Below are 16,312 nucleotides of genomic sequence, written 5' to 3' on the forward strand. Positions count from 1 at the left end.
GTCCACACGCTGCTGTATTTTATCTCTGAATGCCGGATGACTTGCGTGACTTATCCGCCACCAACTAGGGTTCAAGCCGCAATGTTTTAGGGCACTTTCTGCCTGGGAAACATCCATTTTCTGGCCGCTGCTACAGCAACAATACCTAGTTTTTCAGGCATGTGTACGTGCCTAATTTTTCTGGCCTCTGGTGCTGCACTGTGGCTGCAAAAAACAAACAAAAAAAAAGGTACATACATGTGTCAATTCCCCTTTGTGATCGTTACCTTGTTGTGGTGAAGGGGCTTGCGTATCACAATGAAGCGACCACCTATATGAGTGTGTTGGCAATGGCAATGTTGGCACACCCCAGATGATAAGGTCGTTGCTTCATTGTGAACAGACCAAAAGCGATCGGCTGGATAATTTTGCATAGAAAAAACATTAATTTTCTTTGTGATCATCTAAGGTGATCATTAAAGCCTACTAGGCCAACAATGGGCCCACACTGCAGAATGATTGTTTTCTGGGTCATTAACTATCCCTGAACTACCTCAGCACGACCATAGACTTAAAAAAAAAAACATCGCCTGCAATCTCCCAAACGTGCACACGAGCACAGTCATCACTACACCAAGATTGACGCATAGGAGTTAAATTTATGTCATGAGTGTGTCAACTATTGACAACTCTTTGTGGTTGGGGGACGTAACATAGGGGACGTAACAGGGATTAAACTGATAGGAATAGTACTAAACACACCACTCATATCTGGTGGCACAGTACATTGCACGGCGCACGCGCAATGCCCTAAATTGGAAGTAGGAGGACCGACCAAGCATCTTTTTCCATCTCCCGATTGCTAAAATCTATTCCATGCACGTCCCCTAATAGGGGACGTAACAGGGATTAAACTGATAGAAATAGTACTACTTAACACACCTTATAATAATAATAATAATAATAATACTAGTGGACGTAACAGGGATTAAACTGATAGGGATAGTACTACTTAACACACCTTATTATAATAATAATAATAATAATAATAATACTAGTGGACGTAACAGGGATTAAACTGATAGGGATAGTACTACTTAAACACCCCCCTCATATCTGGTGGCACAGTACATTGCAAGCTGTACGCGCAGTGCCCCAAATTGGAAGTAAGAGGACCGACCAAGCATCTTTTTCCATCTCCCGGTTCCTAAAATCTATTCCATACACCAGCCCCTGATAGGGGACAAAACAGAGATTAAACTGATAAGAAAAGATTTTTTTAATTTAAAAAAACTGACAGCCTCTGCGGAGCTGGGTATTTTTTGGCCGCGTTACTGAACGCTCATGCACAATGGCTGTAGGCTCATGCGTCCTTTTGCGGAGGTGACAAACCTGGTCAGTCAAACCCAAGGCAACCTCATCGACCTCATCCCATATGCGTATTTTTCTGGAGCGTGCCCTGCGAAGAGTGCTGGATCAGGCTGTAGATGTGCATGAAGAGGAAGAGTTGTGGTCACCACCAGAAGCAGCCTTGTCGTCGTCGATTGCTTAACCTGCGGCAACGCAGAGAGAGGAGTCTGAAGAAGAGGAGTCAGAGGAGGAAGGTGGCTTTGAGGAGGTGGAAGACCAAACACAGCAGGCGTCCCAGGGGGCTTGTTGTCACCTTTCGGGGACCCTTGGTGTTGTACGTGGCTGGGTGGAGGAAGAGACCTTCAATGACATTAGTGAGGACAAGGAACGGGACATGGCTAGCTTGGTATCCAACCTCATGCAAATGGGGAGTTTGCGGTTGTGCAAATGGACTGTTTGCGGTGCGTTAAACAGGGAGTTTGGTCTGTCACTGTGAAGCGGGCGTAACCCTTACACTACCTGATCGATACAACATCATACCTGATCGTATACACACACTGGATGTTTAAAGCACGTTATTCCAAACAATCTAGGAATGTTGTGATTTATGCCCTTTATGGATTAAAACCCGACTCTGCGTCAACTGCGTAATTTTCCATGGCAGTTTTGCCATGGATCCCCCTTCGGCATGCCACAGTCCAGGTGTTAGTCCCCTTGAAACAACCTTTCCATAACTATTGTGGCCAGAAAGAGTCCCTTTGGGGTTTTAAAATTCGCCTGCCTATTGAAGTCTATGGCGGTTCACCGTTCGCAAACATTTGCGGAAATTTGCGTTCGCCAACTGAAAACTTTATGTTCGCGACATCTCTAATTGTGACACAGTGAGGGGAATGGTCTGTGACTCAGTGAGCAGCGTATGCTGCTGGGCTGATTTGAAACCAGGTGGGGTCAAATACTGGACTGGATTTTAATTGCCGGTCCGAGTTTTTGGCAGCACCTGGCTGTCCTTAAATAGGCAGTTGGGCTCAGCAGTAGGATCTCTGTGTTGGGATCTGAGGCTTGGTGCTAGGTTGGAGAGCTGAGACCCATGGGCCTAGGAAACAGGGCCTGCTGTGGACTGCTGGAGGCAGAACTGACATCAAGATGACTTGTCTTATATGAACTTTGCAATTTGTGTGAAGTAACACCAAGTTGTACTTTCCATTGTGTGTGAAGTAAACACCAAGACTGCAAAGTAACACATTGTTTTGTGCATTTGCCTCAAGTGTGAATAAACACTGAAGTTTTGCGTTAAGAACTTGTATTTTTCCTCTGTACTGCATCCGCTTACCCTATCTACCAGAGCGAAATCCCACAATATGCTTACATAATTATACACACTGACCACATTACACACATTTATGATTTATAAAATACACCTATATGTGTACCTTCACATACAATCCATGCACACATTTGTCAATCACATTTTTTGCTTAGAGACTGATCTTCAAGGATTTTGTCACACTCCCTCAATATATAGTGTCACTCAATGGATTAAAATGTAAAGTCTGCAAACAAGTGAAATTTTTAAATTTCACCTGCATTTTACTAATCTTTGTGAAACACCTAGGGTTAACAAAGTTTGTAAAACCAAATTTCTTATATTTAGAAAAATTGCTTCTAAAATTCTAAGCCTTCTAACATATGGTGAATGTTAATAAATACCTATTTTATGAGTATCACTATCTGTCTTAAAAAGAGAAATTCAAATCTAAATTTTGCATTTTTTTTATAAATAAAGGTAAGATATATCAACTCAAGTTTACAACTAACAAAGTAGGATGTGTCACGAGACAACACACTGCACTGTTGGATTTGTAATGTTTTTTAATAAAAAAACAGCCCAAAATTATTTCTTTTTTGGGGTCAGATACTTGCCACTCCTCCACTCCAGCTAATCAACGTCCATGCATTCCCCCATCTCTGTGGCTGCACTAAGTGATGACGTCTGGACCTACTTTGCCTGCTAGACTCCCCTAAAACTACAGATCTGCGGTGGTTTCGCTAGGACTTACATTGTGTGTCAGGTTGGGTGGGCTGGGACCCCCAAGAATGTCAGCCCAATAGCAGCTTTTGTAACTGCTAGTTTCCCAGTGGTTGGTGCTATATAAGAAACATAAAACAATGCAATGAGTAACTAAACTGAATAAGAAATGGATGTGAGTAAGAAGTGAGAGGATACTAGGGCCGTGTTTGAGCAGTTTTATACAGGAGAGAAGGAACCTACACATTTTCCAAATTAAAAATACACATGCCTGCTAAACATGTGCCAATAGAAATAAAGGAAACTACTTAGATTTGTTAGGGTGATATATTGAAAAACATATATGATCCTGATTCTGTATGCTTCATGTTGTATAGAAATAACAATGTTCAACAAAATCAGATATTTTATTGGCTTTTAAGTATATTCACACATTTCTGGAAATTTTTTGTAAAATAAAATTACAAAAACATACATATAGGTTGCATCTGTGCAAAATCATCCACAAATAGCACAAGATAAATGGTGATACATATGTCCTAGAAATATATAAATTACTATCTATGAGTTGTGCAAAAGTCCATGCACATAAAGGTTTTTATTTGAATTCCTTGCTTTTGTTTTTCTGCAGATCATTGAATTTATGCACGTTGCACCAGCCTCATCTTATACCGCTTAGGAACCTGAGAAATTCCAAAAACTGGTGTGGTGTCTGGAGGAGACTTGGGGTCTGGCAGGTGGAATTCAAAATGTGTCAGCAGACTAGTGAAAAATAGAAATATTTCCATACGTGCAAGATTCTCCCCAAGACAACCCCGGGGCCCTGATGGAAAAACAGATGATTAGGAGACAGCAAAGAACCAATAATGCAAAATAAAGGTTTAAGTGTGCCTGATCCCACCCTAACAACGACCACCATGATTATCAATTGCTTGGTTAAATAGTTACATATAACAGTTAGTAGGCTTAAAAGGGGTTTTCCAGGACCCAGCAGACACAACCCCCCCCCCCCCCCCTTGATTACATATAACACAGCTATAGGAGAAAGTTTGTAATATACTTACTTATGCAAAGTTGTGTGGATCGGCCTCCTAGGAACCCGTTCACTTGGTGATCCTCTTCTGAAAATTCAGCTTCTGCTGATATCATACCGGATTTCCAACCTGGGCTATGAATGGGAAATCACTTTTGCTCTGGATTGGGCCAGAACCATTACTCACTCTGGCGCATGCGCAAACTTCTGACATACCATAAGTGACATCCCATCCATAGCCAAGGTGGAAAACCTGGTGAAGGATCTGACATCAGTGGAAGTTGGATTTTAAGAAGAAAAGCATCTCGTGACTAGGTAACCAAGAGGCTAATCCATGTAACTTTAGAATGGCGAGTATATTACAAGCAATGAAGATGGGTTTGTAGAACCTGCGGGGTCTAATCCCTTAAAAAAAGTGATGATGTCATAGCGATGACTTAATCTCCATTCAAATCTAATTGAAGTAACATTCTTTTACCATCATACATGAAGCAGTCCTTTTTCTATTTATTGTGTCTTCTGTTACCTGCTGAGAATGGTAGAAAGGAGTCTACTTTTTTAAGCTCTCCGTCCTTGTCCAGAAAGTTCTCAGGATTAAAATCATATGGATACTTCCATTGACTCTCATCATAATGCAATGAAGTCAGATCTGTGATAATTGTTGTTCCCTAGACAGATGTACAAAACTTGGTGAATAAAGTCCATTCTATATATGTGTCCCACATGTAAATGAACAGCAGGTATACAGATGAGCTGTGACAAGAAGGTAGGTTCTGTAATCCCTTCACCGTGGTCAACCTGGCTACTTGAACAAATATATTCACCCATTTCTTTCAAATAACTTAAAAAATAATTTTACTAACTTTTGGGATAGTAAAGCCATTTAATTGTAGATCTTTTATAGTTGCGTGAGCAACTCCTAGTGGAACAACTGAGGCGAAGCGTTGTACTTCTTGTAAAACAGCCTGTGTGTATGGCATGTTCACTCTGTCCTCGTAGTCAACATGGTCTCTCTCTCCTCGAATCTTGTCTATTTCTTCCCTACATTTTTCTAGCACAAAATGATTAAAATCAGGTATGATGGAGCAATTTAGAGTCTATAAACTTGTGCCAACAAAGTTGAACTCTCTTACCTTGAATATCTGGATACAGCATCATATAAAGAAGACACCAATCTAAGCTGGAAGATGTGGTCTCTGTGCCAGCCACAAAAAGATCTACTAGACATGTAAAAAGGTTTTCCTCTTCAAATGTTGACTTGTTATCATCTCTTTGTACCTATGCACAAAATAAGTCCAGAGGTCACCATTAGTCAGTTTTTTTTTTTTTTCTTAAACCTAGACACATGGTCTAAAATATATGATGGTGAGCAGGTATGTTTGATATATTCTATGACTTTACCTTGTCCATTTCATCTAAATAGCAGTCTATGTAGTCTCTGGGCTGCTCGGGCACCCTAGTTCTCTTGTGCTCTTCTACAACCTTCCTGAGAAATCCAAAAACTATTTTTACATTTTTGAAAATCTTCTGATGCGGTAAGGGAAGATGTCTGACGAATCCAAATGCATTGTAGAGCTAGAACAAATTAAGATTTGACCATTACATTTGGGCTATTGTAACACAGGGCCTTTCTTAAAGAACCACTAAACCTTGAAAATCAAAAAGAAACAGTAACATGCAAAGTAAAGCTGGTCTAAAACTCCTTCTGCACGGACATCTGTAAGATGCTACAGAAAGCAGTTTTAGCAGATATCCTGCAGTCAGAGAAGTGATTCCTTCCTAGCAGTCCCTCCATCTTCAGCTGGGGACTGAATCCTATCTCTTTCACTCTATCTGTGCACTAGAGGTTTGGCTTAACACCAATTCATTTCAATAGACACTCAGAGCACTGTGAAAAAAGGTGGAAACTGCAAAACTTCAGCAGTTTCTTAGAAAACATCTCCCTGGGTTTGTACAATATACTATACAGTACCAGGGCATTGACATTACCAAAAGTGTTACCCAGCTTTCCTCAGGTGTTTAAATGTCAAGTTTGCTGATTTAGGCAGGATAGATTGCTCCTGTTTAGGCAAATGTGATATTTAGGACATGCAAACAAGGTGTGCACAAACTCAGGACTGGCCCCCAGAAGATTCAATTATAGTTCAGCACTTTGTAAAATCCATGACACTATTTAGGAGTGAAGAGGGGGGGGATTTGTCTTGGTACATTTATTTTTCACAGTATCTATTACAACTTACAGTGGTTTTTAACCCAACTTTCTCAAGGCCCTGAAAGGCAAATCTGCTTAACGATGACACTATTTGGGAGTGAGGAGAGGGATTTATTTAGTAGAATAAGTTTTTATTAACCCCTATTACAGGTCCATATAATTTGTTACTTAGCTTTCCAGAGACCCTGAAAGACAAATACTTTTAGCTAGGCTACAGTATAGATTTGTCACTGAGGTATTTACTTAACTTTTTCAGGCTCCTGGATAACAAATCTTACTAGCGATTTTACAATTATGGGATTTACCAATTCATAAATAGGCTGATCTGGAAATCTGGAGCCTGGGAAGCATAGGTAGAAATCTCTATGGACAGTGATGGAAGTAGTACACACATCTGTCATATGGTACCAGGGCAATATAGTTTGTTGTCACCATTGGAGCTCTACAGTCTTGTCACCCAGGTTTCCAGATCCATGAACAGCAAGTTGGTCTCCCTATATGAAGGGATTTATTACTATATAACTAGGCAAACTTAGAATTTAACAGTCTGGGAAAGGTGGAAAACAATCACTGCAGAGGTATTATGGACGCTACACTTGGTACATATATTCTGCACTCACTACATCCATAAATGTAGTATCAGGACAGGCATGAGTATATAATATATATGTAGTTTGGTCTTCAGCATTCCTCCACATGTTATAGAGCTTTCCAAGAGCTTTCCAAGGCTGCTGCTTGACAAATATGCACAATTATGCAAAGAAAGGTGGAATTATAAATGCATAATTATTCATACTTGCTATTCAGCTGTCTAGAAAACTTGGGTGAGTTTTGCTGTAGAGCTGTGATGGAAGCGTCATTTAGCTGTGCAAACACTACTCGGTACTATCACAGGTCTATGTATGTACTACAGTTGCTACTATGGCTGACACTGTTAGCAAATCTATTTTGTACTATTACTAACTAGGAGACTCCTTCCAACAAAATGGCCACTCTCACTGTAAAGATAAAGATTATGCAGTCTAAACCCCGTCCTCTCTTCCTAAACTTCCTGGCTCACATGCAATACCATCAGAAGGGGAAGAGGAAGAAGACAGCCTAAGAGAACGAGATCATATAATCATATAAAACAGGGGTTGGCCACCTCCGGTACTCCAGCTGTTGTGAAACTACAACTCCCAGCATGCATACATCCTCTGTTTTTCTCAGAAATTTCATAGAAATGAATAGAGCATGCTGGGAATTGTAATTTCATAACACCTGGAGAGCTGAAGGTTGCTGACCCCTGATATAAAATAAGGAGATCGAGAAAATAGAAGAAATCAGAAAAAAATCTGCGGTACTCACCAGTTGCAGGTTTTCAACATATCATCACTTTTCTTGTGGCAATAGGTACATGCTTTTACAGGGCTGGGGCGGACAAGCCTTTCATTAAAATAAAAAAACCGCCTAGGCGGTGTGTGGCAGCGACGGCCGTTTTGCACAATATGTGCTTCTTCCGGCTACCTGAATGACGTGCACAGCCCATTTAAAGAGGAGCGTGATAATTAACCCTGTGTGGGGTAACGATCTCAATCGCAATTAAAGGCAACACCTGTGTACGTATACAACTGAAACAAAATCAAAAGCAAATCAGTACATTCAAATGAATACATTGAGGTCATTCCAATCGTTCAGACCTAGGGGTTCCATGGCGTCTGTGCGGATTATCCATCTCGCTTCTTTCTGTAACAGGAGGCGATGCCTGTCGCCTCCTTGTTTCAAATGTGGAATCACCTCAATTCCAGCAAAACCCAGGCATTTTTTGTTACCCCCGTGTTTCTGCCATACATGGTCTATTAAGCGTGGACAGCCCTTCTTAGTCTTGTGGAATTGAGGTGTTCACGGAACCTTTCCAGCATAGGTCTTATTTGTTTTTCCTATGTAAAATGACCCGGTGGTATACGTACACAGGTATTGCCTTTAATTGCGATTGAGATCCAGTTACCCCACACAGGGTTAATTCTCACTCTTCTCTTTAAATGGGCTGGCACACCTGTGCACGTCATTCAGGTAGCCGGAAGAAGCACATATTGTGCGAAACGGCAGTTGCTGCCACACACCGCCTAGGCGGTTTTTTGATTTCAATGAAAGGCTTGTCCGCCCCAGCCCTGTAAAAGCATGTACCTATTGTCACAATAAAAGTGATGATATGTTGAAAACCTGCAACTGGTGAGTGCCGCTGATTTTTTCAATTTTCTCGATTGCACTATTATATTCGCTATTGCAAGCAGGCACCTCCGCATTGCCGCCCGATACCCGACTTTCACAGAGGACATTTATTTATTATTACCACAAGGGGACTGGTGCCGTCTGGACTATCTTTATCTGTGGTGTATAAAATAGGGAGATTGTGATATATATTTTTATTTATTTTTTTGTATTCTATTTAGCGTTCCTTTAGGACTCGTAATAAAAAGGACCCAAAGTCATAGCTAGGCGTCCTTCAACTGGAGCAAAGAATAAGTTCAGTGCGCAGCTTTGTATCTATATAACATAGGTAAGGCACATCATTTTCCTAATGTTTAGTTCAATTTTTTTAAATTATACATTTCGACACATGGCATTACGTAGATTTTCCTACCTGAGCCCAGAATTGAGTTGCCATCTTCATGTGTTCACACACAAGATTAAGAATATCTTGGAATGTTGAGTCATCATAATCATAGCGTCTCCCAAACACAATGGAACAAATTATGTTAGACACAGCATTTTCAAGTACATAGTGTGGATCATACAAAGAGTCTGAAAAATAAAAAGATAGGACCTATATATGTAAAACTGGTTATTGGTAGTGTTTACAAAAATGATACAACAAAAGAATGTAACTCATGGTTCATGCTGTATTATGGATTACTGTAATACGTTTCTACATTTTACCCACAAACTTAAATGTATTTTATTGGGACTTTATGTAATAGACCAACACAAAGTAGTGAGTATGTGTAAAGTGAAAAGAAAATGATACATGATTTTTAAAATTTTTAATAAATAAAAATCTGAAAAGTGTGGGTTGCATTTGTATTCAGCCCCCTGCACGCTGATACTTCTAAAACAAATCCAGTATGACCAGAAGTCACCTTATTAGTAAATAGAGTCGACCTATGTGTAATTTATTCTCAGTATAACTACAGCTGTTCTGTGAAGGCTCACACATATCTGAACATCTGACAGAGATGGAAAGAGTATGGCACAACTGCAAACTTACCAAGACATGGCCGTCCACCTAAACTGACAGCCCAGGCAAGGAGAGCATTAATTAGAGAAGCAGCCAAGAGGTCCATGGTCACTCTGGAGAAGCTGCAGACATCCACATCTCAGGTGGGAGACTGACAGCTATTAGTCGTGTACTCCACAAATATGGAAGAGTGGCAAAAAAAAGCCATTTTTGTAAGCAAGCCATAAGAAGTCCCAGTTGCACTTTTCTACAAGCCATGTAGGGGGCACAGCAAACATGGAAGAAGGTGCTCTGGTCAGATGAGAACAAAGTTAAACTTTTTGGCCTATATGCTATATTTGGAGGAAAACGTACCACTGCACATCACCCTGAACACACCATCCCAACCGTGAAGCATGGTGGTGGCAGCATCATGCTGCAGGAATACTTTTCTTTAGCAGGGACAGGGAAGCTGGTCAGAGTTGAAGGAAAGATGGCTGGAGCTAAATACAGGGCAATCCTGGAGGAAAATCTAGTAGAGGCTGCAAATGACTTGAGACTGGGGCAGAGGTTCATCTTTCAGCAGGACAACGACCCTAAACATACAGCCAGAGCTACAATAGAATGGTTTAGATCAAAGCATATTCAAGTGTTATAATGGCCCAGTCAAAGTCCAGACTTAAATCCCATTGAGAATCTGTGGCAAGACTTGAAAATTGCGGTTCACAGATGCTTTACATCCAATCTGACCGAGCTTGAATTATTTTGCAAAGAAGAATAGGCCAAAATGTCAGCCCCTAGATGTGCAATGCTGGTAGAGACATACCCCAAAAGACTTGCTGGTGTAATTGCAGCGAAAGGTTGCCCTACAAAGTATTGATTTAGGGGGGCTAAATATAAATGCACACCACACTTTCCAGATTTGTATTTCTTAAAAATTTTGAAAGCCAGGTATCATTTACTTTTCACTTCACAAATACTTGCTACTTTGGTCTATCACATAAAATACAAGACTTACTTTTATTTTTCTTCAGTTCTTCAATTATGTGTGCACTCTCCTCATGAATTCTTTCCTCCATAGACTTTTTGCCTAAACCGAAGTTTCTTAGTGTAGATAGGGTAAAGCGTCTGTGCTCCTTCCAGCTCCGTCCATATGGGGCAGTAATCATTCCTTGATCAAAGGATAAAATGTATTTAGTATAACATACAATTCAGATATCATGTCACTTCAGCTGTGACATGCATGTAGACAGCATGTCACTCTTCTGCCTCAGCAGGGACCAGAAGCAAAGGAAAAGGGAACGGCACTGGCCCCAGAGCGCTCGCAGGGATGGATTGGCCATAGACCTTACAGGGAAATTTCCCTGTTGGCTGATTCCCAGGGGGCCACCTGAGCCCTCCTTATGGCCGGCCAGTGAAAGTTTTTGGGGATGTATTTTGTGATAGACTGAGGTATTTGGCTCTGTTAGGGTGGTTTAATGTGCCACAATATGATACTATTGGTTCTGCCTTACATCAATTTGGACCCAACTACAAAAGGGGGCCACTTTTAGTGTTTTTTTCAGGGCCACTATAAGTTCTCAGTTTCCTGAGCGCTCATGACAACTCTTAAGCTCTTGCACTTTGCATGGCCATCTAAAAAGGGGTTCCTGGTCATAGAGAACCCCTTTAAAAAGTCATAGAGAACCCCTTTAAAAGGTTGTAAAAATAATAACTATTAAAGTAAAAAAAAAAAAACATTTCCATTACAAACTGCTTTATTATTAGAAAAATACAACAGGTTTTAAGGAGTAAATTGTCCATTCTGCCTCTGCCTGCATTTAGTCCTACATTTGTATGTACCATGAAATGCTACCAATAGAAACTAGATAAAACTATGCATCACCACATTCTTTTATATATAACTTTTTTATATTTCCGTCTACAGAGCTGAGTGATGTCACAAACGCCCGAACTGAAGTCCCGTACATGCACGGTTCATAACCTTCTGTGAGCAGCAGCCTCAGGAGGTTCTCTGCACATGTGCTACAACCATGCGCAGTGCAGATAAACCTGAAGAAGAGGACTGTGTAGGATTTACGTTTGCGAATTTTTGACCTAGTCAGCTGAAGGAGGTGAAGAAAAGACCCCGGAAGGCGGAGTGGAGCTTGATTTAGACCCCATTCACAGGACTGTATTTTTCTCCACATCTGATCTGCATTTTTAGAGGTTCGGATGTGGACCCATTTATTTCAAGGGGTCTACAAAAAATGTGGACAGCACACTGTGTGCTGTCCGCATCTTTATGTCCATTTCGCATCTCCACAAAAAGGATAGAACATGTCCTATTCTTGTCCCTTTGAGATTAGAGAGAGGGAGAGAATTAAGGGAAGAATTGAAGGTATTGTTTTTAGAGTTTAGTGTTCCTATAAAGTTGTCTAAAATCTCTAATGTACGGACAACTTTACACTTCTATAGATTTATCCTTTAACCATCATCATCATTCTTCCTAGCAGTACAAGCTGGACAGATATATCAGAAAAGACTGTGTAGCCTTACCCTTTCTTCCTGAGATGTCTTCTGAAAGCCTGTTCTGAGGCCTGTCTGCAAACTCAACACCCCTAGTCACAAGAACTTCTTTGAGGTCTTTAAGTCCTCGGACAACGACAGCTGGCATAAATCCTAGATAGATGCTGTACACTGGACCATGTACCTCTGAAAACTGTCCAAGGGAAAATGTTTTATGCATTAGGAAGGTGAACAGATGTAACTATACCAACTACAGTATGTAAAGCACAATATCGTCACTCCATCCTGTTTCCATACATAGTAGAATTTCTAATCATACTGGTTTTATCAAGTTTTTCCACAATACACTATAACTAAGAAGCAGAATCTTCAAAAACTTTTCAGAAAAGAAGAGCAGAAGTTAAACATGCATGTGCTTGTATATGAAAAATGGTATTGCCAATATGTCCACTGCATTAACTCAACAACGGCCTTGCATACCTGTTCATATTCAGCAGCTCAGCACCACCTATAATAATGTTTTATTGTATCCCAATAAGCAGGTCAAAAGCCAAATGCAAGTGTTTATATAATAGGCCTATTAGACCTGATTCAGATAGTTCGAATTTGCATCTGCAAAAAATGGACATATGTTAATCCGCATAGACATCCATATGTATTTGAAGATGGAAAACGGGCAAGAATAGCATGCTGCATAGACAATTGGTCCGTGTGGGAGAACGTACATTAACTTTAATAGGACTATGTTCTGTCCATGTGCACTCCACTGAGCACACAGATAGCCTGTCTATATCAGGTCTTGGGGTATAATGAGCTATAGTGAGGGGTCTCCTGATTGTTGCTCTTTTCTATGATACCAGAGGAGAAAGCTTCTCTGTATGACTGGCCCCTGTTGTGTCCATCCTTGATACAAAATTGATACTTTTTGTTTTCATTCTCTTTTTTATTGAAGAATACCAAATTAGAGCAGAATGTTTGTTACATCAACATATAGTGGGAGATTTATCAAGACTGGCGCTTTGGGAGGACGGCGAAAAAGGGGAGATACAACAATTTTTTTAAATGTCGCAGTTAAAAAGTTGCACCTGCAAATTTTTTATGCCTCTTTTCAGGTGTAAAGGGAATGATCAATCTCCCCCAAAGTTATTCAAATATTACATAAAATAAATAAAATATGAGCAGCATAAACCTAATACATTATTAATTTCTAATACATACAATACATACTGACATTTACATCCAGGTATTTCTTTATACAGTGTACAAATCTGCACTTACCTTATACCATATCATATCAAACTATATACTGTACCTTCTACGTATCAGAGTTTTCAAAAATATACATATTTAAACTCCAGCACTAATGTTGACACAAGCCATGAACACTTTACTTTTAGTTATATCGATTGAAACAGTGAAATCTGTCCACACAATCCCCTGATTCTTTGCTTTCTACTTACTTTCTTCAGTGCCGGCAATGGATTTGTAAAATCTATCTGCAGCAAGTTGCCCAACACAGGCAAGGGGACAGGTCCAGGAGGGAAACCCTTAGGGCGAGACGTTTTCCACCATAAATAAGCTAGGAGGACGAATCCCAGGAGAAGAGCTGTGCTGAGCTCCATGATGACAGCTTGGCTACCTCTTAAGAACTGATACCTAAACTACGGCCTCTTGTTATTTTCTACAACACAAAGTACAACCACTCCCAGACTGTGACTCAACCCCTTTCACATGATGGTAATAGGCATTTTTGTGCTGAAGATTAAGAACAAAAAGGAAAAATGCTAAAAAATCACAAACTGCTTTAAGTACAAAATGGGATGCTTGCTAAAAATGCAGTGCATTCAGGTCTTCATACTCTTTTTCACATTTTATTATGTTACGGCCCTGTGCTAAAATTACAAAAACAAAAAAACTATTTTTTCCCGTCAATCTGCACTCAACACCTGTTACAACAATGGAAACAGATTTTTTGAAATGTTTGCAAATGTATTAAAAAGTCAAAACTAACATTTTGCATGGACATAAGTATTCAGACCCTTTCTTATGACATTTGAAATTTAGCTCTGGGGGGTCTCCCATTTCTTTTCATCTTTGAGATGTTTCTGCACCTTGATTGGAGCCCACCTGTGGTAAATCCAGTATATTGAACATGATTTGGAAAGGCACAACCCTAACCTAACCCTTTTTATATTAGGTTTCACAGCTGACAATGCATATCAGAGCAAAAACCAAGCCATGTGGAGAAAAGAACTGCAGATCTGGAGAAGATTACAAAATAATTCAGCTACACTGAAAGTTCCCAAGTGGCCTCCATAATTCTAAAATGGAAGAGGTTTGGAACAACCAGGACTCCTCCAAGAGCCGGCCAACCCACCAAACTAAGCAATCCGGAGACCAAGAACACAATGGTCACCTCCAAAGATCCTGTAAGCAGATGGAAGAAACTTCCAGAAGCTCAACCATCACTCAAGTCTTCACTAAAAGACACTGAAAAGTTTGGAAAAAGCACCTAAAGGACATACATTTTGAGAAACAAGATTCTTTGGTCTGCTGAAACCAATATTGAATGTTTTAGCCTCAATTCTAAGAGTCATGTCTAGAGGAAACCAGGCACTTCTTATCACCTGCTCAATACCATCCCTTCAGTGAAGCGTGGTGGTTGCAACTTCATGCTGTGGCCATGTTTTTCAGTGGCTGGGACAGGGAGAATGATCAGAATTGAGTCAAAGAGCTGAATGGAGCAAAGTATATATACATTCTTTTTTTTAAATCCGATAATTTTTATTTATGTTTTCGAAAACCTAAAATCATACAGTAAAACAAACCCTTAACCTCTCCCCCTCCTCCCATTTCCCTCCCTTCCCCTCCTTTAGATTTGCAACTAATTAAAGGTCCGAGTCCATTTTTCCTCAAGTACACCGATGATATGTCCCTCCTGTCGCGTCTTGTGATCCTTTAGGCTTCTTACATATGGTTTGTCCTGTTCCCATAGCGGTACCTTGCATACCGTCCATACATTCATCTTTTATACTTTCCTAAAATGTTAACCATCTGTACCTCCAGTATTATCTATCCTGCTATCTCACTGAGCCCTCAAGTAATACCATAATGCTTCATCCATGAAAACCAGATTACTTCAAATTGTTTAATAGAACCTCTCTTTCCAACTGCACTAAATTATGTACCCTGCTCACTAATTCCTGTATTTTCGAAGGCTGATGATCAATGCAATGATGTTCAATACTTTTCCTTGCTTGATACAAGATACGCATAATAGCCGTTTTTTTCTTTACCATCCCAGGCGGTAATTTTACATACCCTAGAATACACACCAATGGTGAAACCTCTACATTTCAGTGAAATACAGTATTTATTAGTTCCATGACTTCTGCCAACATCTTCTAAGTCTTGGACAGTTCCACATAAGGTGTAATAAATCTGCATTATGTGTATCGCATCTTGGGCATTTGTCATCCACCCGATAGCCTATTCTTTTCAACATCACTGGGGTTCTGTAGGCTCTATGAAGCAAGTATAATTGTCATACCCTGTGCGCTTCGCTCACCGCTAGCACTGGGTAGTCTTGTAGCACTCCCTCCCATTTTTCCTCTGTCAATTCTCCAATATAATTTTTACATTTTTCATATAGTTGCAGTGGCCTGTTTTTATGTTGCATTTCCATGAGAGTTCTATAGTGGAGGGATATCACCCCACCTGTATGTCCGTGTGATGCTGTGAGATCTATAATGGTATGTTTTGATGCGGGTATATTATCTTGTTTCTCCTGGGCCTGTATAGCATGTCTTAGTTGTAAAGACAGATAAAATAATTTTTGGGGTATTTTAAATTCTTTTTGTAATTGCGCAAACTCCTTTAAGGTTTTATCAGTGAATAATTGAGACATCCTATTAAGTCCATATCTATCCCATATCTGTATATCTGATACTTTGTCTATCTCTTTATACATGTAATTAGGCCAGATCAGGAGCAGATACTGGTGTATAG

General features: G+C 40.1%; 1 protein-coding gene across 1 annotated transcript; it reads right to left on the reverse strand.

Moving 5' to 3' along the window:
- Nucleotides 1–3,904: 3,904 nt before the first annotated feature.
- On the reverse strand, nucleotides 3,905–13,935 carry LOC122920851 (cytochrome P450 2J6-like). The gene is made up of 9 exons (XM_044270616.1): nucleotides 13,765–13,935; nucleotides 12,335–12,497; nucleotides 10,815–10,967; nucleotides 9,224–9,384; nucleotides 5,790–5,963; nucleotides 5,522–5,666; nucleotides 5,252–5,439; nucleotides 4,915–5,056; nucleotides 3,905–4,178 (listed from the first exon to the last, which is right to left on the reverse strand). The coding sequence occupies exons 1-9, from the start codon at nucleotides 13,924–13,926 to the stop codon at nucleotides 3,997–3,999; spliced, it is 1,470 nt and encodes a 489-aa protein (XP_044126551.1). The 5' UTR covers nucleotides 13,927–13,935; the 3' UTR covers nucleotides 3,905–3,996.
- Between the last annotated feature and the right edge of the window lie 2,377 nt (nucleotides 13,936–16,312).

Source organism: Bufo gargarizans, chromosome 10 (genome assembly GCF_014858855.1).
Source record: "Bufo gargarizans isolate SCDJY-AF-19 chromosome 10, ASM1485885v1, whole genome shotgun sequence".
NCBI lineage: Eukaryota > Metazoa > Chordata > Amphibia > Anura > Bufonidae > Bufo > Bufo gargarizans.